The sequence below is a fragment of the Eriocheir sinensis genome, chromosome 60 (assembly GCF_024679095.1).
Source record: "Eriocheir sinensis breed Jianghai 21 chromosome 60, ASM2467909v1, whole genome shotgun sequence".
NCBI lineage: Eukaryota > Metazoa > Arthropoda > Malacostraca > Decapoda > Varunidae > Eriocheir > Eriocheir sinensis.
The window spans coordinates 9,753,069-9,776,268 of record NC_066568.1 but is presented as its reverse complement, the minus strand read 5'-3'; the positions used below and the strand labels follow the sequence as shown (position 1 = coordinate 9,776,268).

At 57.1% G+C, this 23,200-nt stretch overlaps 1 protein-coding gene and 1 long non-coding RNA gene across 8 annotated transcripts; one reads left to right on the top strand and one right to left on the bottom strand.

The window, feature by feature from the left end:
* The first annotated feature begins 351 nt into the window (after positions 1-351).
* LOC126985923 (uncharacterized) lies at positions 352-22,664 on the top strand. Of its 6 annotated transcripts, XM_050841483.1 has the most exons (5): positions 390-533; positions 6,947-10,604; positions 10,638-14,526; positions 14,800-14,891; positions 15,336-22,664. In XM_050841483.1, the coding sequence occupies exons 2-5, from the start codon at positions 6,965-6,967 to the stop codon at positions 20,264-20,266; spliced, it is 12,552 nt and encodes a 4,183-aa protein (XP_050697440.1). In that variant the 5' UTR covers positions 390-533; positions 6,947-6,964; the 3' UTR covers positions 20,267-22,664. The 6 variants fall into 6 exon arrangements, with proteins under 6 accessions (XP_050697439.1, XP_050697440.1, XP_050697434.1 ...); XM_050841482.1 differs by having other exon boundaries at positions 352-465; positions 6,947-14,526; XM_050841477.1 differs by having other exon boundaries at positions 6,947-14,526.
* On the bottom strand, positions 1,425-5,771 carry LOC126985926 (uncharacterized). 2 transcript variants are annotated; one of them, XR_007739176.1, is made up of 3 exons: positions 4,525-5,771; positions 3,538-4,301; positions 1,425-3,453 (listed from the first exon to the last, which is right to left on the bottom strand). It is a non-coding gene; the product is annotated as an uncharacterized LOC126985926 (long non-coding RNA). The 2 variants fall into 2 exon arrangements; XR_007739177.1 differs by having other exon boundaries at positions 1,425-3,749; positions 3,813-4,301; positions 4,525-5,770.
* Positions 22,665-23,200: the final 536 nt, after the last annotated feature.

The window sequence follows — 23,200 nt, the reverse complement described above, 5'->3', positions numbered from 1 at the left end:
GTAGGCGCGATAAATACAGGTTAGACATATTTATTGCAGTGGCCGAGTGCAAGGATCTGGTAACACTGCTTTCACCCTCCCCTCTGCCTGTCACAAGCACACTCGGAGAGCCAATCAGAATCCCCGAAGCACATCACGTCCGCCAGTTCCTGCATTGTGATTGGCTGTTATCCTCTCGCTGCTTTCACCCTCCTTACGCCTGCCACAAACACACCTGAGCAGCCAATCAGAATCCCAGAAGCATATCACGTCCGCCATCTCCTGCATTGTGATTGGCTGCCATCCGCCCGCTGCTTTCACCCTCCTCCGCCTGCCACAAGCACACCCGAACAGCCAATCAGAACCCCAGAAACACCTCACGTCCGCCAGTCCCTACATTGTGATTGGCTGCCGGACGTCCACTCACAAGGCAGCATCCCAGCGTGTTGACCCTCCCAAACGCCTCTCCTTTGTTGGCGTCGGAGGGTAAACATTGCCATTTTCACCCTTTAATCCCTCCACACGCGTCATGGCACTGCAGGGGCGGGCGGGAGGTGAGTCTGGCACCCCGAGGCACTGACCTGGCACCCGGAACGGCACTTGTGGGAGGCAGAAAACGGTGAAAACAGTGAAAATCTTGAGAGGGGGCGACTCCGAGGGCTCCTTTTGGCGGGGGTCGAAAATTAGCGCTTCGGGAAGGGATGGATTTTGGAGGGTGTAAATTTTGCGTATTGTTAATGGCGCCCGTGGAGGAATATATCACGTATTTTTTACCTCCATGCCTTTAAGATTTCTCTCCTCCTTACTTTCCTCCATGTCTCCCTCTCCCTCTCTCTTTCCTCCCTTCCAGCTTCTCTCCTTTCTACCTGTTCTCTCTCTCTCTCTCTCTCTCTCTCTCTCTCTCTCTCTCTCTCTCTTTCCCTCCATCTCCTAGATTTCTCTCCTTCCTACCTGTTCTCTCTTTCCCTCCATCTCTCCGTTACTCTCTCTCTCTCTCTCTCTCTCTCTCTCTCTCTCTCTCTCTCTCTCTTTCTCTCCCTCTCTTTTTAGCGAGGGTCAAAAATTAGCGCTTCGGGGAGGGAAGAAAGTTTTGGCAGCTTAAAATTTCGCGTATTGATGGTGGCGGCCTCGGGAGCACATCACCGCTTTTTTAACCTCCGGGGAGAGCTCCAGCGTGGGGGCGACACCGGTGGGTACCCTGGGGGAGGCCACAAGGGGAGGAGAAGGCAAGTCCGTAGACCCAGTGGAAGAGTAAAATCCAACATGGAGATTCAGAGTGTGTTAGTCCCTGTTTATAAGACGTTTTCCTAGGCAGTGGGAGGCCCCAAGCACCCTCCCCGCCGGCCACGCGCAGCCTCCACCCCGCTCCAGTCAGCTCCCCGCCCCACGCCGCCCCAGGACACCCCGCCGCCCCTGGGGAGAGGAATATCCAACCCGGGGTACGAGTGTGAAGTGTGGGGTTGACGAGTCTACGTGCCCTGGGAAAGCTTGGTGAAAACTGTCCTTTTTATTGATTTCTTGCCATTTTCTCGCGTTTCCCTCCCCCACGGTGCCCCAGGGGAGGAAATAACGCACCCCGGGGTAGGCGGTCATAATGTGGGGCTGTCCAGTCTACGTGCCCTGGGAAAGCTTGGTGAAAACTATCCTTTTTATTGATTTCTTGCCATTTTCTCGCGTTTCCCTCCCCCACGGTGCCCCAGGGGAGGAAATAACACACCCCGGGGTAGGCGGTCATGGTGTGGGGCTGTCCAGTCTACGTGCCCTGGGAAAGCTTGGTGAAAACTATCCTTTTTATTGATTTCTTGCCATTTTCTCGCGTTTCCCTCCCCCACGGTGCCCCAGGGGAGGAAATAACGCACCCCGGGGTAGGCGGTCATGGTGTGGGGCTGTCCAGTCTACGTGCCCTGGGAAAGCTTGGTGAAAACTCTCCTTATTATTGATTTGCCATGTTCTTGCGTTTCCCTCCCCCACGGTGCCCCAGGGGAGGAAATAACACACCCCGGGGTAGGCGGTCATAATGTGGGGCTGTCCAGTCTACGTGCCCTGGGAAAGCTTAGTGAAAACTTGCATTATTCATTGATTTTCTTGCCATTTATTTGCCTCAGGACACACTGCTGCCCCTGGGGAAGAGATACACACACCCTGGGGTAGATCATTGTGTGGGGTTGCCCTTGTAATGTACCCTGGGAAAATTTGCATTAGATATTGATTTTCTGCCCCCCACCCCACCCCCCCTGTGAAAAGAAACCCTTGGGGCCTCAGGGTGATTGGGTCTACCTCAGGGTGTGATATTGACCCTGTGTGTGTGAAATGGGTGGTGTTTGTTCTGTGTTATATGTGTGTGTGTGTGTGTGTGTTTTGTGAGACATGTTTTCTGTCTACAAATTTATGCAATCTTTTTTTGTAGTTATCACATTACAATAATTAATCATAATTTCATTTACTGTCCATTTTCAGTCTCCAAAACTCCCAGCACTGTATCCTCCCCACTGGCCTCCTTCTGCCTCCAATGTCTCCAAAACTCCCAGCACTATCCTCCCCTGCTCTCTCTCTCTCTCTCTCCTCCATTCTACTCCAATGCTCATCCAGTCCCATCAATGCCAAGTCTTCCTGTATACACCTCCACATTTTCCTAGGTCTACCAACTGGTCTCCTTCCTTCTGCCTCCAGTGTCTCCAAAACTCCCAGCACTGTGTCCTCCCCTGCTCTCTCTCTCTCCTCCATTCTACTCCAAAGCTCATCCAATCCCATCAATGCCAAGTCTTCCTGTTTTCACCTTCTCCACATTTTCCTAGGTCTACCAACTGGCCTCCTGCCTCCAATGTCTCCAAAACTCCCAGCACTGTGTCCTCCCCTGCTCTCTTCACATGTCCAAACCATCGGAGTCTTTCCCTTCTGAGCACTGTTTCCAGGTCCTCTACTCCACATCTGTAAGCTACATCGGCACTGGGCATCCTATTTTGCCACCTGAAATACACAAACAGTCTCTCCCCTTTCACAAACACACACTCTCACATACCACAAGGCACAAACCACACATATTAAGACTCATCCATGGGAGTCTGTACCTTCTGAGCCCTGTTTCCAGGTCTACAATAATTACTAATCTTGGAAATGGTATCAGTCTTAATCTAGCCCCACAAAATATTTAAGTCATCCCTACCTAAAGATAAAATAGCCCCCCCCAAATTATTAAATATCCCCATTAGATCATTAACCCAATAGCAGCGATAGGCCAAATTTGCGGCTTTACCATGAACCAGCGACGAGCCTAATTGCTGCCATGATATAAACCCCCCAAAATAGATGATGCATAAACGGATCACAAACGCGTTGATATATATTATGAAATGGTTTGCGTGAGTGATGATTTTTTCTCATTTTTCTCGCTTAGAGGGAAGGGCGATTAAGAAACACGATCCCCGCTGTTACCGGGTTAAGCTAGTCCCACCCTTGTCACTAGCCTAACCTCACCTAACTTGAACGAGCCCCACCACAGTCACTAGCCTAGTCCTACCCAATTAACTAGGCCTACAGATGTCACTAGCCTAACCTCACCTAACTTGAACGAGCCCCACCACAGTCACTAGCCTAGCCCCACTGAACTCTTGAACTAGTCCTACCCAATTAACTAGCCCTACAGATGTCACTAGCCTAGCCCCACCAAATGATTAAATGAGCCCCACCAGACACTAGCCTAGCCCCACTGAACTCTTGAACTAGTCCTACCCAATTAACTAGGCCTACAGATGTCACTAGCCTAGCCCCACCTAACTCTTGAACTAGCCCCACCCAATTAACTAGGCCTACAGATGTCACTAGCCTAGCCTCACCTAACTTGAACTAACCCCATGAAATCAATAACCTAGCCCCTCCTAAGTTACTAGCCTACTTATTGAGCTAGACCTCCCAATTTTTACATAGCCCCACAAAATAAACGGATCCCCTACAATCTCTAAACTAGCTTCGATATATTATAACTAACCCCACTAGGCCATCAACCCAGCACCTAAGCCCCACTATTGATAATCTAGCTATATGTAAGTATTATATTAACCAGTCCCCAGCAAATTGATATATAACCTCTCGACCACCATCACCATATTCTAAAACCCACGTCGCGTTATGACAATGAACGTATGGGTATATTTTTCTGCCTCGAGTCTGATTATTTATATAGAATTTACTTATTGATTGGGTGAAATCGTTGCTATTGAAGTTGTTTTAATGATGTTTTTTAGGCTCATAAACGGTGATATTAATTTATTTGTTTTTCCTTCATAATTATTTTTCCGCAAACTGTCTCATTTTACTAATATAACCTCCTGTTCGAATATATTATCTGTGTATATAATTTGTTTTTCCTTCATCATTATTTTTACGCAAACTGTCTCATTTTACTAATTTATCCTCCTGTTCCTATGGCTCCTTCTCCTCCTCCTCCTTCCAGCCTTGTTTAATGATCTAAATATATTATCTGTGTATATAATTTGTTTTTCCTTCATAATTATTTTTCTGCTAACTGTCTCATTTTACTAATATAACCTCCTGTTCCTATGGTTCCTTCTCCTCCTCCTCCTTCCAGCCTTGTTTAATGATCTAAATATATTATCTGTGTATATAATTTGTTTTTCCTTCATAATTATTTTTCTGTTAACTGTGTCATTTTACTAATATAACCTCCTGTTCCTATGGTTCCTTCTCCTCCTCCTCCTTCCAGCCTTGTTTAATGATCTAAATATATTATCTGTGTATATAATTTGTTTTTCCTTCATAATTATTTTTCCGCTAACTGTCTCATTTCACCAATATATCCTCCTGTTCCTACGGTTCCTTCTCCTCCTCCTCCTCCTCCTTCCAGCCTTGTTTAATGATCTGAATATATTATCTGTGTATATAATTTGTTTTTCCTTCACAAATATAAGCACTTTCTTTTCTCTCATCCTTTTCAACCTCTTCTTCTGTCTTATTCCTTAATGCTGTCTTATTTCTTTGTGTATATTTGTGTAAGTTATTTGCTTGTATGTGTTTTTCCTTCACAAACACACACTTTCTCCTCTCTTCCAGCTTCTCCTTATTCATAATCCTCCTCCTCTTCCTCTTCCTCTTCCTCCTCCTCCTCTTCTTCTTCCTTTTCATATTCTCTTGCTAACTTGTTCAATGTAAGTTTTCCTTTTCATTCCTATCCCTTTCATCTCTCTCTCTCTCTCTCTCTCTCTCTCTCTCTCTCTCTCTCTCTCTCTCTCTCTCTCTGGTTTTCCTTATATCTCCTCTTCCTCCTCCTCCTCTTCCCCCTCCTCCTCCTCTAGCCTCTTAAATAACTCTAAAGTGTTATTTATATATGCAATTTCCTCTCTTTCACATTGCAAAAGGCTACTTATCTTGTTCATTATCTTGCATTATCTTAAATAATCATTACCTCACCTTACCTAACCTAATTTCTTCTGTTTTTTCCTTCATAAACATCAATATCTTCTTGTTTACTATTATGTGAAGAGTGGTGAGGCATATCTTATCTTGCTATCTTGTTTTCCAGTCATATATTACTTTATCTTAATTTACTTTTCCTTCATTCCTTTCCCTTCTTTTTCCTTTCCTTCCCTTCCCTTCCCTTCCCATCCATTTCCTTACATTTCCCTCCCTTCAGTTACCTTTCCTCCTATTCCTTTCCCTTCCCTCCTATTCCCTTCCCTTCCCTTCCTCTCCCTTACTTTATCTTCGCTTCCCTTCCCTTCCCATCCCATCCCATCCCTTCCTTTTCCTTCCCTTCCCTTCCCTTCCCTTTCCATCCCTTCCCTTCCCTTACCTTCCCCTCCCTTCCCTTACCTTACCTAACCTAACCTAACCTTCCCTTCCCTTCCCTTCCCTTCCCTTTCCATCCCTTCCCTTCCCTTACCTTCCCCTCCCTTCCCTTACCTAACCTAACCTTCCCTTCCCTTCCCTTCCTTTCCCTCCTGTTCCCTTCCCTTTCCTTACCTTACTTAACCTAACCTTACTTTACCTGATCTAATCTCTTAATTATCTCACTTTATTTTCTTTCCCTTATCTCTCTCTCTCTCTCTCTCTCTCTCTCTCTCTCTCTCTCTCTCTCTCTCTCTCTCTCTCTCTCTCTCTCTCTCTCTCTCTCTCTCATTAAATTTTTAAGTACTAGTGAAGGTCAAATTTGGTGAGTCAATTGTCCTTTTCTTTGTTTCCCTGTGTGTGTGTGTGTGTGTGTGTGTGTGTGTGTGTGTGTGTGTGTGTGTGTGTGTTTTGATCTCTCAGCCATCTTCTAGTTCTGTGTTTATTTATTTATTTATATTCTATGTTCTCTTGTACTATCTATTTCTAGTTTCCAATATAAGTAGTGTGTGTGTGTGTGTGTGTGTGTGTGTGTGTGTGTGTGTGTGTGTGTGTGCCATGTGTAATCTGTTTTTTATTTATTGTTTTTGTTTTTCTCTCTCTCTCTCTCTCTCTCTCTCTCTCTCTCTCTCTCTCTCTCTCTCTCTCTCTCTCTCTCTCTCTCTCTCTCTCTCTCTCTCTCTCTCTCTCTCTCTCTCTCTCTCATGACTGCTGCCCACTACTACTACTACTATTACTATTACTACTTACTACTCTCTCTCTCTCTCTCTCTCTCTCTCTCTCTCTCTCTCTCTCTCTCTCTCTCTCTCTCTCTTGCCTCATCCTTCTTTCCCTCCCTCCTCCCGTCTCCTCCCCTCCCCCCCCAGGTGTGTGTTATGCAGGGGTGGAGAGCCTCGTTAATTCCAGGTGTGTGTTGGGCAGGGCAGGTGGCATAAGTGGCTGGCTGGGTGTGTGTGGGGGGTTGTAAGGGTGGTGGTGGCGGCACTCTTGTTTACTTGGGCCGGTGTGGTGTTTGTGTGGCACTGTGGCCCTCTACTAGTCAGTGCAGTGGTGTGTGTGTGTGTGTGTGTGTGTGTGTGTGTGTGTGTGTGTGTGTGTGTTGGTGACATTGTTGTTGTTGTTTCAGGCATGTTTTGAGGCCGCGATGAAGCCAGGAGGGCTGTGTTCCCCCGGCAGCGGGCGGCCGCTGCCCCCCAGGGAAGGGGTGGGGGCGGCCCCGCTGCCCAACAAGCTGCCTGATGGCTGCACCCAGTTCCCCAAGGACCCCGCCGCCTCCGCCGCCCCGCGTGAGAGCCGTGCCTGCCTCACCCCTGAGCTGTGTGAGGAGGGCAGCCCCGGTGGCCGGCACCCCCACGGCCCCCTCAATGGCCTGCTGTCCCAGGTGCCCCTCCTCAACGGGGCATACCCGCCGCCTCTCCCCGCCCACAGGGAGTGCCACGTGCTGTCCCCGCCCCAGAGTGAGGACGGGGATGAAGATGGCACCCCCCAGCACGGGGCAGAGCACAGGACAGGGGGTGTGAAAGCCCCCACCCAGCCCCCCTCCCTGCCCAGCATCTGCAGCAAGCGATACGAGCAGCTCACCGTCATCACCGCTGACCCCCGGGGGCGGGACGGGGCAATCACCACTAGCCCTGCTGCCGCCCAGGCCCCCTTGGCCCCCGGCCCTGGCAGCAGCATCAGCAGCAGCTCGGCAGCCAGCCCCAGCGTGCTGGCGGGGCTTGGCGGCCTGGGCCTGGGCCGGGGCGGGGCGCTGTCCTCCCCGCGGAGCCTGAAGAGCCCTCGGGGGCGGCGCAAGTGTTCCCTGGAGGAGATCATGACGCGGCTGCACCAGGCCCAGGCCCAGGCCTCAGGGCTCAACGCCCTCGCCAACTTCCCTGCACCAGGGGCACTGCCCCCCAGCAGCCCCGGCCTGATGGGGGGCAGGGGGATTGCGGCCCCCCCAGCCCCCGCTGGGCCCAGCCCTGCCGCCACCACCTCCACCACCTCCACCACCACCATCACCTCCACCACCACCACCACCACGTGCAGCAGCACTAGTATTGCCCCACTGCCCGGGGCTGTCCACCCCAGAGGACAAGTGACTCAGGGGCCAGGGCTAAGGACTCCCCAGGGGGATGGCCCCCCCAGCCCCTCTGTACCCCAGTGTAGCCGAACCCCAAGTGTTGTGAGTGACAGTGTGGCGGCACCCCTGGCCCTGTGTGGCCCCCCACCGGGCGCCCCCAGTGAAGGGAGTGTTGCCTTGGGTGCCAGGGATCCGGGGGAGGCTGTGGCCCGGCCCCCCACACCCCAGGGAGAGCCCCCTCGGGACACCCGGTCTCCCACACAGACAGGAGCCAGTGTTACCTTGGACGTGAGTGTGTGTGCCCCGGCAGTGCTCAACCCCACCTCAGCAGCCCCCCCGTGTGCCTCCCCCGGCAGCCCCGCACAGGCTGTACCCAAAGAGGACCCCACAGAGGCAGCTGCCCCCACCCCCTCTCCCACCTCCACCCCTGACCCAGCCCCTATCCCTGCCCCTGCCCCAGTCCCAGCAGTAGCAGCCCTAGGTGAGAGGGAGGGTGAGGGGGGCGCGGACAGCCCTGCGGCAGCCCCCAGCAGTGGCCGCAGCAGCAGCCTGGAGGGGCCAGAAGCTGAAGCAGCTGCTGGCAGTGCCTCCAGGACCAGCGAGAGTGACATTGAGGTGCTCTTTGATGGCACCACCGCCACCGCCACACCCCAGGGGGAGGACAGGGAGGTGAAGGCCAAGGCAGGCAAGGGAGGCCCCCCCAAGGCCGTGGAGGGCCCTGGGCTGGGAGCCTCACCCTTCCTGGAGCCCATCTCGGACGAGGAGAACTCCCTGCTGACCTCCGACCTGTCCTCCACCTCGGGGCACCTCAGCAGCTCCCACACGCCCATGTTCTCCGACACGCCCTCCGACACCTCCCGCGGGGCGCTCATGGTCAAGATATCCGACGCCGTGGCCGCCATTCTCTCAGATGTATCGGACGACAGTCTCCCGGAGTCCCCCCAGGCTAGTGGCTCAAGCTCCAGCGACGGCTTTCCCTCGGCCGCCAGCACCGGGGCCGCCAAGCTCAGCCGGAGGATCGCCAGCATCTGTGACAAGCTGGACCGAGACTGTGGGCGGGACAGCGCAGCGGGCAGCACCCCCACCCATGCCCCCGCCCACGCCCAGGCACCCTCACCTACCCCAGTGGCCCCCTCCTTTACTACCCATGCCAAGGCCTCCTCCCCTGCTCCTTCCCATACCCAGGCCTCTCCTACCCATGTCTCAGCTCCCTCCCCACCTCCTACCCATGTCTCAGCCCCTTCTCCTCCTCCTACCCATGCCCTCACCCATGTCTTGGCCCCCTCTCCTCCTCATACCCATGCCCTCACCCATGTCTCAGCCCCCTCTCCTCCTCATACCCATGCCCTCACCCATGTCTCAGCCCCCTCTCCTCCTCACACCCATATCAAAGCACCATCCACCTCTTCTACCCATGCTCAGGCCCTATTACCCACTCCTACCCATACCCAGGGACTCTTACCCACTCCTACCCATATCCAGGGACTCTTACCCACCCCTTCCCATACCCAGGGCCTGTTACCCACCCCTACCCATATCCAGGCCCTCTTACCCACTCCTACCCATATCCAGGCCCTCTTACCCACCCCTACCCATGCCCCAGTCCTCATGCAAGCCGCCAGTGACCCGGGGCAGACTGGGGGAGGGGCTGCGCCAGGGGTCGGGGCTGGCATTGAAAGGGACATTAGGACTAACAACCCCGCGAGTGACTCAGTGATTAACATAAAACAACAAGAAAAACAAGAACAGGAAACGGGTCTGAGTGTTCCGTGTGTTACGCTATCATCGTCATCATCGTCATCATCATCACCAGTCGTGTCACCATCATCACCACAGTCACCACCAGCGCCGACATCCTCAGAAGCCTTGTCCGAAAATGGTGTTGAAAAACAAGAACAGCAGCTACCACCACCACCACCACCCCAGGGACCCACAGGGGAGGAGGAGGAGGCCAGGGGTGATTTAGGGGTGTGTAGTAGCCCCCCTGTTAAACCCCCCAGTTCCCCAGCTTCCCCCATGGTCACAGCCTCCCCAGATGGTCCAGAGGAAGCCCCCAGATTGACTGCGACACATGTACCTCAGACAGAATTAGGCACAAAAGATTACGCTAGTACCCCCTTAAATACTAGTGAAGATTATGCTAGTACCCCCTTAAATACTAGTGAAGATTATGCTAGTACCCCCTTAAATACTAGTGAAGCTCATGCTAGTGCCCCAAGGAACACTAGTGAAGATTATGCTAGTACCCCAATGAATGCTAGCAACAATTACTCTTCCTTGGAAACTAGTAGAAATTATGCTAGTGACACCATGAGACCTAGTGATGATTGTACTAGTGCCCCATTAAACACTGGTAAAGATTATGACAGTGCCCCCTTAAATACTGGTAAAGATTATGACAGTGTCCCCTTAAACACTGGTAAAGATTATGACAGTGCCCCCTTAAACACTGGTAAAGATTATGACAGTGCCCCCTTAAACACTGGTAAAGATTATGACAGTGCCCCCTTAAACACTGGTAAAGACAACACTAGTGCCCCCTTAAACACTGGTGAAGATTATGACAGTGCCCCCTTAAACACTGGTAAAGACAACACTAGTGCCCCCTTAAACACTGGTGAAGATTATGACAGTGCCCCCTTAAACACTGGTGAAGATTATGACAGTGCCCCCTTAAACACTGGTAAAGACAACACTAGTGCCCCCTTAAACACTGGTGAAGGTTACACTAGTGCCCCCTTAAACACTGGTGAAGATTACACTAGTGCCCCCTTAAACACTGGTATCACGACATGCCAAAACCTAACCTCAGGATCTCGAACCATTTCTAGTCAGTCCAGATTTTGCAATATTCTTTCGGGTCAGGAGGAAAAGGAGGAGGAGGAAGGGGCTGCTGCAGGGGATGTGACGTTAAGCCCCCAGCCACCTGTCAAGGCTTCCCCAGGGTGTGCCTTGCCCTCAGACCCCCCAGAACCCCCAGCCCCCACAGCCCTAAGTCCAAAATCTACACACCCACAGGATTTACACCAGGGTTCCGCGACATCCACAGACATAGCCCCTGGTAGCGTACAGGTGCCTGAGGGGTCTACCAAGCACTCAGAACAGCCCCATGTGGACCCCTGTGTGGATGCAGTGACCCAGGGGAGTGAGGGGACTAGGGGGGTCACTCCACCACCCACCACCACCACCACTAACACCACCACCAGCACCTCTAGCTTGGCTCAGGGCCCGCAAGATCAGTCTTCCATCGAGGGTCAACCTTCCTCCCCTTCCCAGCCTGTCACTCAGCTCCACAGTGACCCCAGCCCCCAGGAGGAGCCACAGAAGCCCCCTCTATGCGACCCCAGCCCTGATGTACCAGAGACAGCACAAATGACCCCTGTGGAACCATGCCCTAAAGACACCAGTGGTACGGAACAACATACTCACCCTGGGGGCTTTGACACAGGTCATCCCCCTGCAGACCCCCCAGACAGCAGTGACAGGGAGAGCCATGCAGCCCCAGACAGTGCCAGCAGTGAGCCCCCAGTGGCAGCAGAGGAGCAGCAGGAGGGAGGAGGAGGGGGCTGCGTCAGTCTGCCGGCCACAGGGGCGAGCCAACACACCCAAGTGCCTCGCAGTGTGGGGCAGACAGATCCCACACAGCACCCCACCACAGCCCCCACCACAGCCCCCCTCTACCACACACCACCTCAATCGCCAGTGACCTTAGCTAGCCCCGCCCCAGCCACAGCACCCGATGCAGCTCCCCACGACCCCGACAGCTCCTCTACCTCAGCCCCGCCCCGCCCCAGCCCCCCCGGCACACCACCGGCCTTATGCTCTCTGGGAGAAGCGACAACACCCGGCTTGGTGGTGCCAGGGGAGGGTGAGGCAGGGGAGGCTCCATCAGGCACCCCCTCCCCTGGGGCATCCCCCCAGCCCCCCACCACACAGGCAGGGGACTCAGCCGGTGGTGGTGGGGAGGGCCACTCAGCCCCCCAGCCAGAGGTAGGGGCTGGGCACAGACATTCCTTGCCCTGCACAGCCCCAGCAGGCAGCCCCCAGCCCCCCAGCCAGGCCAGCCCTGGGGGGGAGGGCTGCCTGGCTCAACACACCAGCCCAGCAGACAGACCACAGACACCTCCCCCTGCTGAGCCCTCCCCTGTGGGTGATGGCAGTGTGGGGCCCCTGGCCAGCCCCCTGCATACTCTTCCAGCCCCTGCCAGCCCTCCTGAGGTTGTGGGGGAAGCAGCCCCTGAGCAGGACACCCAGCCCCCTGTGGAGGTGGAGGAGATACCCCAGCCCCCCGTGGAGGTGGAGGAGACACCCCAGCCCCCACGTAGCCCCACAGCCGCCACACAGACCCAGCCTGAGGAGGAGAGCGCCGCGTCAGGGAGGGTGGGCAGCAGACTCCTGTGTGCACTCCCCCCTGGGGGGGAGGCCAGCACCCCCTTGCCGGCAGTCAGCCTGGGGGAGGAGCAGCGGAGGGAGGGCCTGGAGTGTGCCTTCCCTGAGGCCCACGCCACACCCTCCAACCCAGCCCCTGGCCCCCTGCCCTCCGTCAAGTCCCCCACCGTGGGTGTCACACCCGACGAGGTCACCATCCCCCAGGGGGAGCCCCACACGGCCCTCACCCTGGACCAGCTGGCCAGTGCCAGTGGGGCTAAGGCTCCCTCCCCTGAGCCCAGCCCCCAGGGCCATGAGGAGGGCCAAACCCTGAGTGCTGCAGTGGTGGGCCAGTCTGCCCCCCACAGCACACCGGTGGGCCAGGAGGGCGCCCCCACACCCACAGAGGACACCAGCCAGCACAGCCCCACCCAGCAGCCCCACACCACTGAGCCTGCCACCGCCGCCCCGGACACCAGTACACGGCGGGAGGGGGTGCCACAGATCCTGTTGGACCTGGGGCTGGTAAAGAGTGAGGCTGGCCAGGCGGGGCCGGGCCTTGCCAGCCCCACACAGGCCAGGCGAGGCCTTAGTCTTGTGTGGCCAACCCCAAAACAGGAGGTGAAGCCTGTGTGCTCCTCCACAGAGGCCGCCCCCGCCACCAGCACCCAGGAGGAGGGCGCCCCGTGCCCCCTGTGCCTGGAGCCCCTGGCGGAGCCCCTGGAGCAGCACCTGACCAGCCGCCACGTGTGCTGCACCTTTGTGCCGGTCAAGACCACCCTGGCATTCCAGCGGCACATGCTGCTGAGGGTGAGGGACCCCGAGGACCTGCCGCCGGGGGAGGACCCGTACCCCGGCAGCCTGCACGTGTGCCGCCGCTGCTGCTTTGCCTCGCAGGACATCAACGCCGTGCGCTTCCACCTCAACAGCCACGAGGAGGTGTACCAGGTGCGGCCCGGCCAGGTGGCCTGCGACTGTGACCAGCGCACCTACGCCTTCCCCTCCCACCGCTGGCGCTCCCTCATGCACCGCAGCGCCCACCACTGCCACCTGTGTGGCCACTACTTTGCCTGCCCCCGCGGCCTGGCCCTGCACGCCCTGGCCCTGCACTGCCCTGGCCAACGCTGCCAGCTGTGCAGCGCCCTGGTGGACCCCCAGGAGGCCGTGGACCACCTGGCCCAGCACCGGCCAGACCATGCAGCCCTAGAGCCCAAGCAGGAGCCGCCGCAGGAGCCGCCGGGCATGGACAGGTTTGGCGTGGCGTGGAACATCTACGACAACTGGATCAACTTCCTGGACGGCAAGGACTTCAGGCTGAGCACGGCGCCCAAGGTGCCGGACCCCGGCCTGGACCGCAGCTACCTGACCCTGCCCCTGCGCAACGTGGACGAGGAGGCCGTGGTGCCCCCGGAGGCCATCCTGGACCCCGGCCGCGACATCCACCGCTACGTCAAGAACAAGCGCGTGGTGAGACTGCCGGGCGGCGGCGAGGAGGCGCTGCGCAGCTTCAGCCTGGCCGTGCAGCTGGACCTGCACAAGAAGATGAACCGCAAGGGACGCAAAGCTGGGGCGGGGCTGGGGCGGGGCGCCCACCGCCAGGACCTCTTCTCCGTGCTGGGTATTGCTGCCACCAGGCCCCGGGCCGCTGCCAGGGAGGCCGCCGAGGCCCCTGCGCCCCGCACCCCCGGCAGAAAGCCCCGCCGCAAGCTGAGCCTGGAGATCCCTTTGGACGAGGCCCCCGGGGACGGCCCACAGCTCACCCGCACCCGCTCCGGCATGATGCAGATGCCCCGGGCGGAGAGCCTGGGGCCAGAGGGGGCGGAGGAGAGCCCGGCAGGCACTCCCACCACCTCGGAGGCGCCGGTGGGGGTGTCTGTGGTGGAGGGGGAGTGGTCCCGGGAGCACACCTACGTCTGCTGCAGCTGTGGGGCGTCCTGCCACAACCTGGCAGACATGATGGACCACAAGTGGGAGATGCACCCGGCCGTGTGGTGCGCACACACCATGCTGCAGGGACAGGGACAGGTGCCGCACGCCTTCAGGTGCCAGTTCCAGCCGCCCACCGCCCGGCCGACCCTCCTGCCACTGCCCACCGCCCCACCCCCAAGCAGCGAGGGCCAGGCGGGGCCGCCCAGCCAACACACGCCCGCCCCGCACACCTGCACCGGCTGCGGCCTCACCTTCCAGGAGCGCCCCGCCTTCCACGCCCACCTGGTGGAGTGCGGCGGACTCAGCCTCCTCGTCATTCCCAAGAAGAAGAGCAAGAAGGGATTCAGGTGAGGCACACACACACACACACACACACACACACACACCAAGTTCCCATTCATCTATATATAATTAACTTAACATATGGTAACTTATTTTATTCTTTCTGCAATATTTCACCACCACCACCACCACCACAATCATCATTATATATCAACCACCACCACCACCACCACCACAATCATCATTATATATCAACCACCACCACCACCACCACCACAATCATCATTATATATCAACCACCACCACCACCACCACTCAACCCCTCCTCCTCCCCCCAGGTTCAAGCGTCGCAAGGGCCAGGGTATGCCAAACAACCGCTATGGGAACATGTCGCAGCCCAGCACTCCACTAAAAGCCCGAGCTGGCGACAGTAAGCACCTGTGTCTGCGTGTGTGTGTGTGTGTGTGTGTGTGTGTGTGTGTGTGTGTGTGTGTGTGTGTGTGTGTGTGTGTGTGTTTCGAGCTACCTTTGTTGGTCTGCATGTATGTATATTTAGTTGAGTCACCCTTTCCCTATGTATGTATATATGTATGAATGTGTGTGTCTATGTATGAATGTCTGGTAACCTTTTCTTTGTGTATGTATATATATGTATGTTGGTATGTATGTGTCTGTGTGTAGCTAATGTCTCTCTGTCTGTCTGTCTGTCTGTGTGTAGCTAATGTCTCTCTGTCTGTCTGTGTGTAGCTAATGTCTCTCTGTCTGTCTGTCTGTCTGTGTGTAGCTAATGTCTCTCTGTCTGTCTGTCTGTCTAACTTCACTACCTCCCATCTCCTCCACTCCCTGCCCTCCCCTGACCTCTCCTCTCCCCCAGGGTCATCAGGGCTCAACACCCCCCTCATGGACCGCCCCATGGGGCTGCCATTGACCACCTGTGGGGTGAAGCGGCGCCTGGAGCTGGCCGTGGGGTCCATCGACAACGTGGAACTTAAGAATCGCCTCAAGGCCATCATCACCAGCGCTCGTGGCCCTGGCGGCGGCCCTGCCCAGCCCATCCGCCGGCACACCAAGATGAAGCTGCGTAAGAAGGCCTTGGACACCCGGCGGCTGCGTAAGACCCGCCACAGCGACCGGGTGAAGGAGCTGAAGGAGGAGAAGGCGGAGGTGTCGGGTGAGGATGGTAAAGGAAAGCTTGGAAAGAAAGGAACCACATCTACCACTACTGCTACTACCACAACCACTACCACTACTACTGCCGCCTCTACCACTCCTACCGCGCCCTTACCTGACGCCCCTAAGCCACCCAAGGGCAAGGGCAAGAGGGGGAAGAAGAGTGCCGTTATCAAGGTGGAGGAGGGCCAGGTTGGGGTGAGTGGAGGCCCTTCTGGCACCGTGTTGGATGTGGAGAAGTGGAAAGGGAAGGTGGATGCTGGCCCAGACACATCCACACCCATATCCACCTTGCCTGTGTCCACCAAGAAGACCCAGCGGATGAACGGATTTCTCGAGGGGAAGAAGAAGGTTAAGAAGAAGAAGAAGAAGGTGTTGAAGGCTCCCCCAGAGGTCCCCCAGATGACTCAGATTGTGACCCACTCTGTACCTGAACCCCCCATTGCTGAGGCCACCCCAGCCCCCCCTCCCCCCCAGGTGCCTGAGAAGAAGAAGAAGAAGGGGAAGAAGGCCATGGGGAAGAGAAAAGGTGGCACTGTTCCCGGCACTGGCACTGAAGTCAAGGTGGAAGTGCCCGGGAAGACAGTGAAGGGCACCAAGAAGAGCAAAAAGAAACTTGACCCTGTGCCTGTCGCTCCCCCCAGCCCCCTGCAGCCCCCCCAGGAGCCAGCCCCCAGACCCAGGAAGGTGCGGAGGACGAGCAGCGTGGAGACCAGCACTAGCTCGGCCAAGGAGGAGGAGGAGACCACGGTGGGGGAGGAGGAGGAGGAGCTTGTGACGGAGGACAGTGAGTGGGTCAGCGACAGCAAGGACTCCCGGGCCAGGCCGCAGGACGCCCTCCGGCCCAAGCGCCCGGCCTACTTCTCCTCCTCCAGCGACGACACGGAGAACTCAGACTCAGAGCCCGAGGTGATTCGGAACTTCCGCAGCGGCCGGCGGTGCGGCGGCCGCCTGGGGCTGAGGACCAAGCAGAGCAAGGCCAACGCTCGGTACTCCTTCCGCACCGCCTCCACCGAGGCGGCGGAGGCGGCGGCCAAGGGCAAGGCCAGGAAGGGAGGGGACCCGGAGGAGGAGGAGGAGGAGCCACAGGAAAAGGAGGTGGAGGAGCTTCCCCTCACCCCCAAGAGGAAGAGGAAGGTTGCCAACTATGAGAACCAGGACGACTACCTCTACGTGCCCCCCAACGACAGCGCCTCCTCCGACGCCGAGGCCCTGGAGGACGGCGGTGACCCTGCCAGGCCCCGGGGCACCCGCCGCAGCATGAGGACCCTGTTGAAGGACGACCCCGACACCCAGGCAGACGCCAGGGCCGCCAGCACTGAAGCAGCCTTTGATGCCCTGAAGGAGGCCGCCAAGACAGACAGCGGGGCCGGGGCCGTGGCCACCTGGACCCCCGGCAGCATCCAGGCCTCAGCCAGAAGCCGCCGGAGGAGCCTGGAGGTGGCGGTGGAGGGCGCCAAGGCCAAGGCCGCCCCCAGGACTGCCAGTGCCCCCAGCAGCGACCTGGAGGTGGAAGGCCTTTGGGGGGGCAGCAAGGGGTCCCGCAGGAAGGGGCCGGCCCTGCTGGAGCGCCTGGCCCTCAGCTCTGCCTTCCAGGCCCAGGTGGATGAGGTGTCCGGCATTATCCACCGCAGGAAGAAGGCCGCCGCGGCCCCAGGCCAGCCAGACGCCCAGATGGAGGCTGAGGTCATGGTTACTGCCCTGCTGGAGCCACAGGCCAGCGGCGTGGAGGCCAGGGCCATGCCGGGGCCGCCCTCGGCCTTGAAGGACACCGACGAAGAGGGTGTGAGGGAGGCCTCCCCGGGCCGGGAGGGGGAGCCGCCCCCCAAGGTCCTGCGGCGGAGGCGGCTGATCCTCTCAGAGCACAGTGCCAGCGAAGGCCCTGCCCAGGAGAGTGACTCCAGCCTGGACAAGCCGCCGCTGCCGGGCCGCCGCAGGAATGTCATTTTGTCCAGCGACTGCTCTGAGGCGGAGGCGCGGCCGGCGGCTCCTCTGAGTGTGACCACCGACGCCGAGACCCCCACTGAGGAGGCCCCGGAGGTGCCCCCACCGAGGTCCCTGCCCAAGAAGATGCCGCCCACCAAGAAGGCCAAGGCCAAGGGGGTGCCCAGGGGTGTCCCCGCCCTCGCCCCTCCCCCCGGCACCCCCGGGGAGGAGGAGGATGACGAGGATGACGTGCCCCTGTCCGCCCTGGCACACAGCGGCAGGAAGGCTGACGCCCCCGCTGCCCCGCCTGGCCTCGGCAGGGCGGCGGCCAAGAAGAAGAAGAAGGTGTACGGCAAGAGCAAGAAGCGGCTCAAGATGCGCCAGCTGAGCCGCCTCATCAAGGAGGCGGCGGCCCAGGACTCAGAGTCCTCCAGCTTTGAGGGCTTCAGCGGCGGCCCGGCCAAGCGGTGGCCCAAGGCCAAGGCCAAGGCCCCCACCAAGAAGTACAAGAAGAAGCTGAGCCTCCTCAAGGCCGCCAAGGCCGTGCGCTACGGCAGCACCGCCAGCGAGTCTGAGGTGTCCGACGACACCAGGACCGTGCGCAGGGCAAAGCTCAGGGCCTCGGCGCTCATCACCTCACCCGCCCCAGACCCTGCCCCTGCCCCTGACACTGCCCCAGACCCACCCCTTGACACTGCCCCAGACCCAGCCCCTGACACTGCCACCACCACCACCACCACTGCAACAACCCCCATCACCACCACCACCACCCTGAGCCAGCCTGAGGAGGAGGTGGCCGTGGCCCCCCCAGCTCCCCCAGCCAAGGGCAAGGGCAAGGGCAAGGGCTCCCACAAAAAGGGCAAGAGCCACAAGAAGCATTTCTACAAGAAGAAGAAGAAGAGTGGAGGCAAGGGTGTGAGGCAGCCCCCCAAGGGCCCCACGCAGCCCCCTGGGCCCCCACACACCATGCCGGTGCTGGAGTGCATGGCAGGGCCTGGGGGTGGCCAGGCTGACCCGCCACCCCAGGGGGCCGCCCCGGAGCCTGCCAGAGTCTCGTCCCGGCGGTCCTCCGCTGACCCAGCCAAGGACATTCCAGTGGTGCCCCCCACACAGCCCCCCAGCACCACCACCCAGGGGGAGCAGGCACTCCCCTCCCCCCTCCCCCTCCCCCCGGGCCAGCAACAGCCTGTGGAGCGCCCCGCCACACCCCCGCAGCCCCGGAGGAAGAGGGCAAAGTCAACTCAGGAAGCCCCACTCAGGGACCAGGCGGAAGCCCTGCTGCCACCTCCACCCCCCCCAGCACCTGCCCCCACCCCAGCAGTGCCCCAGGGTCAGGGCAAGGGCAAGAGGAAAAGGTCCACCTCTGTGTCCGGGGCGGGGAGTCAGGAGGCAGCCGCCACCCAGCCCCCAGCCCTCACCTCTACCCAGGCCCCGGCCCTCACCTCCACCCAGGCCCCGGCCCTCACCGCCAGCAAGAAGGGCAGCGAGGGCAGCAAGAAGAAGAAGAAGAGTGGCAGTGGCCGGGCGTGCAAGGCCGAGGTCAATGAGGTGACCTGCATGGACTGTGGTCTGAAGTTTGGGTCCTTGGCGTCGCTGGAGGACCACCGGCAGGACTGCCTGACCATCGCCTTTGAGATGAGCATGATGGAGGCCGAGGACCACCTCTTTGAGTGCCCGCACTGCCACCTCACCTTCGCCAAGAAGGGCACCCAGCGCAAGCACACCACCTCCTGCCGCCTCGTCAAGTACAAGCGCTACGAGAGCAAGGCTTTCAAGAAGGCCAGCCGCGTTCCCCCCGCACCCCCCGCCCTGCTGCTGCCGGGCAGCGAGGCGGGGGTGGTGGGCCCCCCTGCCCCCCTGCCCTCGCCAGGGAAGGGCCGCAAGAGCAGCAAGGAGAACATCTCCCGTGAGGCGGGGCCGGGCGCGGCGGACCCCCTGCTGAAGGAGGTGCTGCGCGTGCCGGTGTACACGCGCCACGGGGACAAGGCCGCCGCGGTGCTGACGGGCGGCGGCGGCAACACCAACACCCTGCAGGAGAACGTCAAGCACCAGGAGCTGCTGCCCAGGGTGCCGCCCATCACCGTGCCCGACCCCCCCAAGGTCTGGCGCGAGGGGCAGCTCAATGGGCGGCTCCTCAACGGGGAGCACCCGCCGGAGCCCTTCCCCCCAGCGGTGGTGGCGGCGACGGCGGTGGCGGTGGAGCCCCAGCGCTGCGCTGCCTGCGGCTATGACACCAGTGACCCGGACCTGTCTGCCAAGCACCGGCTGGTGCTGCAGTTCTCGCGGTGCTGCCAGCAGCAGGCGGTGAAGGAGGTGTGCGCCCTGGCCGCCAACTACAACCTGGGCCTGGACGCCGTGCGGGGCATGGTGGCCGCTGCCGAGCCCCACCAGGGCTTCATCACCCTGGCCTTCGACCCCAAGCAGGCCCCCATCCCCCCCCTGGTGGGCGGCACGGCCAGCACCACGGCCAAGCTGAAGGAGGTGCTGGCCTCCCCACACTGTGCCTGGGTGCTGTCCAGCCTGGAGTCCCTGGCCAAGCGCTACCAGGCCTCCGAGGCCGTCAGCATCACCGGCAGCCGCCAGGACGCCCTCAAGACGCTGGCCACCCTGGAGGAGGTGCTCAGGGACATATCGGAGACCGACGGCGCCCTGCTCAGGAACCGCATGCTCAAGACCATGAGGGAGAACTTTGAGGCCGGCACCAACTGACCGAGGGAGGGGGGGGGCCGGGGCCGGGCCGGGGGGGGCCGGACACTTTCTCAACCGGACGTGAACTGAGCGGCGGAGAGACGAACGTTACGGTCTGCGCTGCAAACCAAAAGGTTGTGATAGAAAACTGTCGTGAACCCTGAACCGAGACGCCTCGGGTCCGTTTATGCAATAACTGTGAGAGCCTCGAGTGTGTGGTGTGGGGGGGGGCGGGGGGAGGGGAGGGGTGAGGGGGGACACACACGGGGGCACGGCAGCGGCACCACTGTCGGCCACACAAAGTATTGGGCATTGTGTTCGTTCATTAAATTATGCTAAGTTTAAGGTTCTCTGACGACTGACCAAAACACGACTGCCTTCGACGGCTGACACGAGAGGGAGGACGAGGACGACGGGACGGCCTGAGAGAGAGAGAGAGAGAGAAGGTGTGTGGGGGGTTATGGGTGAGCGAAAGGACCTGACATACATGTGTTGAATCGCCTCTTTGCCGCAGGAAGGAAACAAAACAGAGGAAAGATTTAGGAAGACATTTGTTTAAGTTAGCGACCTTCAACCACGCACTGCCGCTGGACGTAGGCTGTATGATATAATGTTTATTTGTTACGGTTGCCGGCAGTGAATGGTTGACGGTTGACGACACCTTCCTGGCGGCGGAGAGAGAGACAGACAGGAGGAAGAAAGGAAGGGAGAGAGGGATAGGAGGAAAGAAAGGGAGGAAGGAGGGAAGGAGAAGAGACAGATATAGAAAAGGGAGAGAAACAGGAGGAAAGACAGATAGGAGGAAACGAAGGAAGGAGGAAAGGGAGAGAAAGGAAGGAGGGAGAAACAGGAGGAAACGAAGAAAGGAGGAAAGGGAGAGAAAGGAAGGAGGGAGAGGACAACCTGGGAATGCCCAAGGAGACAATTTTTATCCGTACTCGCATCCTCCTTGCGTTTACCAATTCGCCATTTGACATTTTCTTTTAACCTACGTATGCGTTTAAATTTTCTGTACGTACTGATAAGGAGTAATTTTAAAGACACACACACACGGACTCTTCGTTTCAGTAGAGGTCGTCGTTGATAGTCGCGTGGAAAAAGAGATTAAAAAAAATAATTAAGTTTACGTTAGGTTTTGCGTATTCCTGTCGATCTTGTTTTTCCGAATTTTTCCATTTTTTATTTTTTCGCTCCGAGCGCGGCACCCCAAGGAATTCTCTCGGCCTCTGTGTTAGTTCGTTCATTAGTTTGTTTGTCTTAGGGTATGAGGGCGGAGAGGGGGGCACGCACACCGGCCTAACCAAAACAACAACAACAGTAACCAGCAGAAACCACCACTTTCATCATCAGCCCATTGTGACGAGTGCATTGCTATCAAGACAGACAGACAGACAGACGTACACACATACCCCCCATAGCAGCGACCATTTGTTGATACCCTAGCCGTTATTTATAAAGGACGCGTTGAAGGTCAGTATTCCTACACATATCTGGCTCCTAAGACGGCTGTTTCCCAAGGTCACGGGGAAGATTGATTGGGTTTTCGTGGGTGGTTTTCCCAAGCGTTGTTGTGGAAATTGGGTTAAACTATCACCCCTCCCATTTCCCTCCCTATATGAATCCCTTCCCATTCCCATCCCCATTTCCCTTCCCATTCTGTCCCCATTTCCCATCCATTTAAACTATCACAAGGGTCACAAAACAGTCCATGAAAAGTCTATCACAACTTGTACGAGAGTTTTTTTTCCCTTATTTTCCCAATCGTGGTCCGGAAATTGGGTTGAACTACCACTAGGGTCACCAAACTCCATGTTAAAACCCCAGTAACTTCCCCGAGAGGCTTTTTTTCCCAAGTTTTCCCATTCAAAAGGTACAGAATTTGGGTCAAACCATCACTAGGGTCACAAAAACGCCCATGAACACCCCAGCAACTTCCCGAAGAGGCCTTTCTAACATAGGAACAGAGGTGCCGATATGTTTAAGAATCCTGACCTTCGTGTGTCTTGATCTCAAAAAAGGTTGGTCATGCGGGCTGATGGTGCGTTGGCAGGGCTGTGCAAAGGCCGGGTCTCGCGATAGCTCAATCTTGGGTCTTGCGATGGCCGGGTCTCGCGATGGCTACCTCCCCGGACCGCTCCCTCACCTCTCAGTCGACACACACACACATCCGCTCTCGGCCAGACTCTTCACCCGGACAACCACCACACAGCGCTGCAGATAATCATGTATTTTTGTTTTGTGTTCTTCATCTTTCCTGTAATTAGGTGTAAATTTGAGGCTGGCTGGTGGTTACTTTCCCATCACTTAGTTGATAAGACACCACCCTTGTGCTGAGTGTGTGTAAGTTTGTCTTTTCATATTATTTATAAAGATACATTTTTGTACTAAACATAAATATAAGAATAAATGGAGATGCATGTGGCCTTCTTTGGAAACCCCCCTCGACCTCTCTTGGGTGAAATAGAAGGAAAGTTAACGGGAAAATGAAAGAAAGAATTAAATAAAACAATAATAATGATATGAATGTATAGGCCTTCTTTGGAACCCCCCCCCTCGACCTCTCTTGGGTGAAATAGAAGGAAAGTTAATGAGAAAATGAAAGAAGAAAGAATTAAATAAAACAATAATAATGATATGAATGTATAGGCCTTCTTTGGAACCCCCCCTCGACCTCTCTTGGGTGAAATAGAAGGAAAGTTAATGAGAAAATGAATGAAGAAAGAATTAAATAAAACAATAATAATAATATGACACTATAGGCCTTCTTTGGAGTCCCTCCTCGACCTCTCTTGGGTGAAATAGAAGGAAAGTTAATGAGAAAATGAAAGAAGAAAGAATTAAATAAAACAATAATAATGATATGAATGTATAGGCCTTCTTTGGAACACCCTGACCTCTCTTGGGTGAAATAGAAGGAAAGTTAATGGTAGAAAAATGAAAGAAGAAAAGAATTAA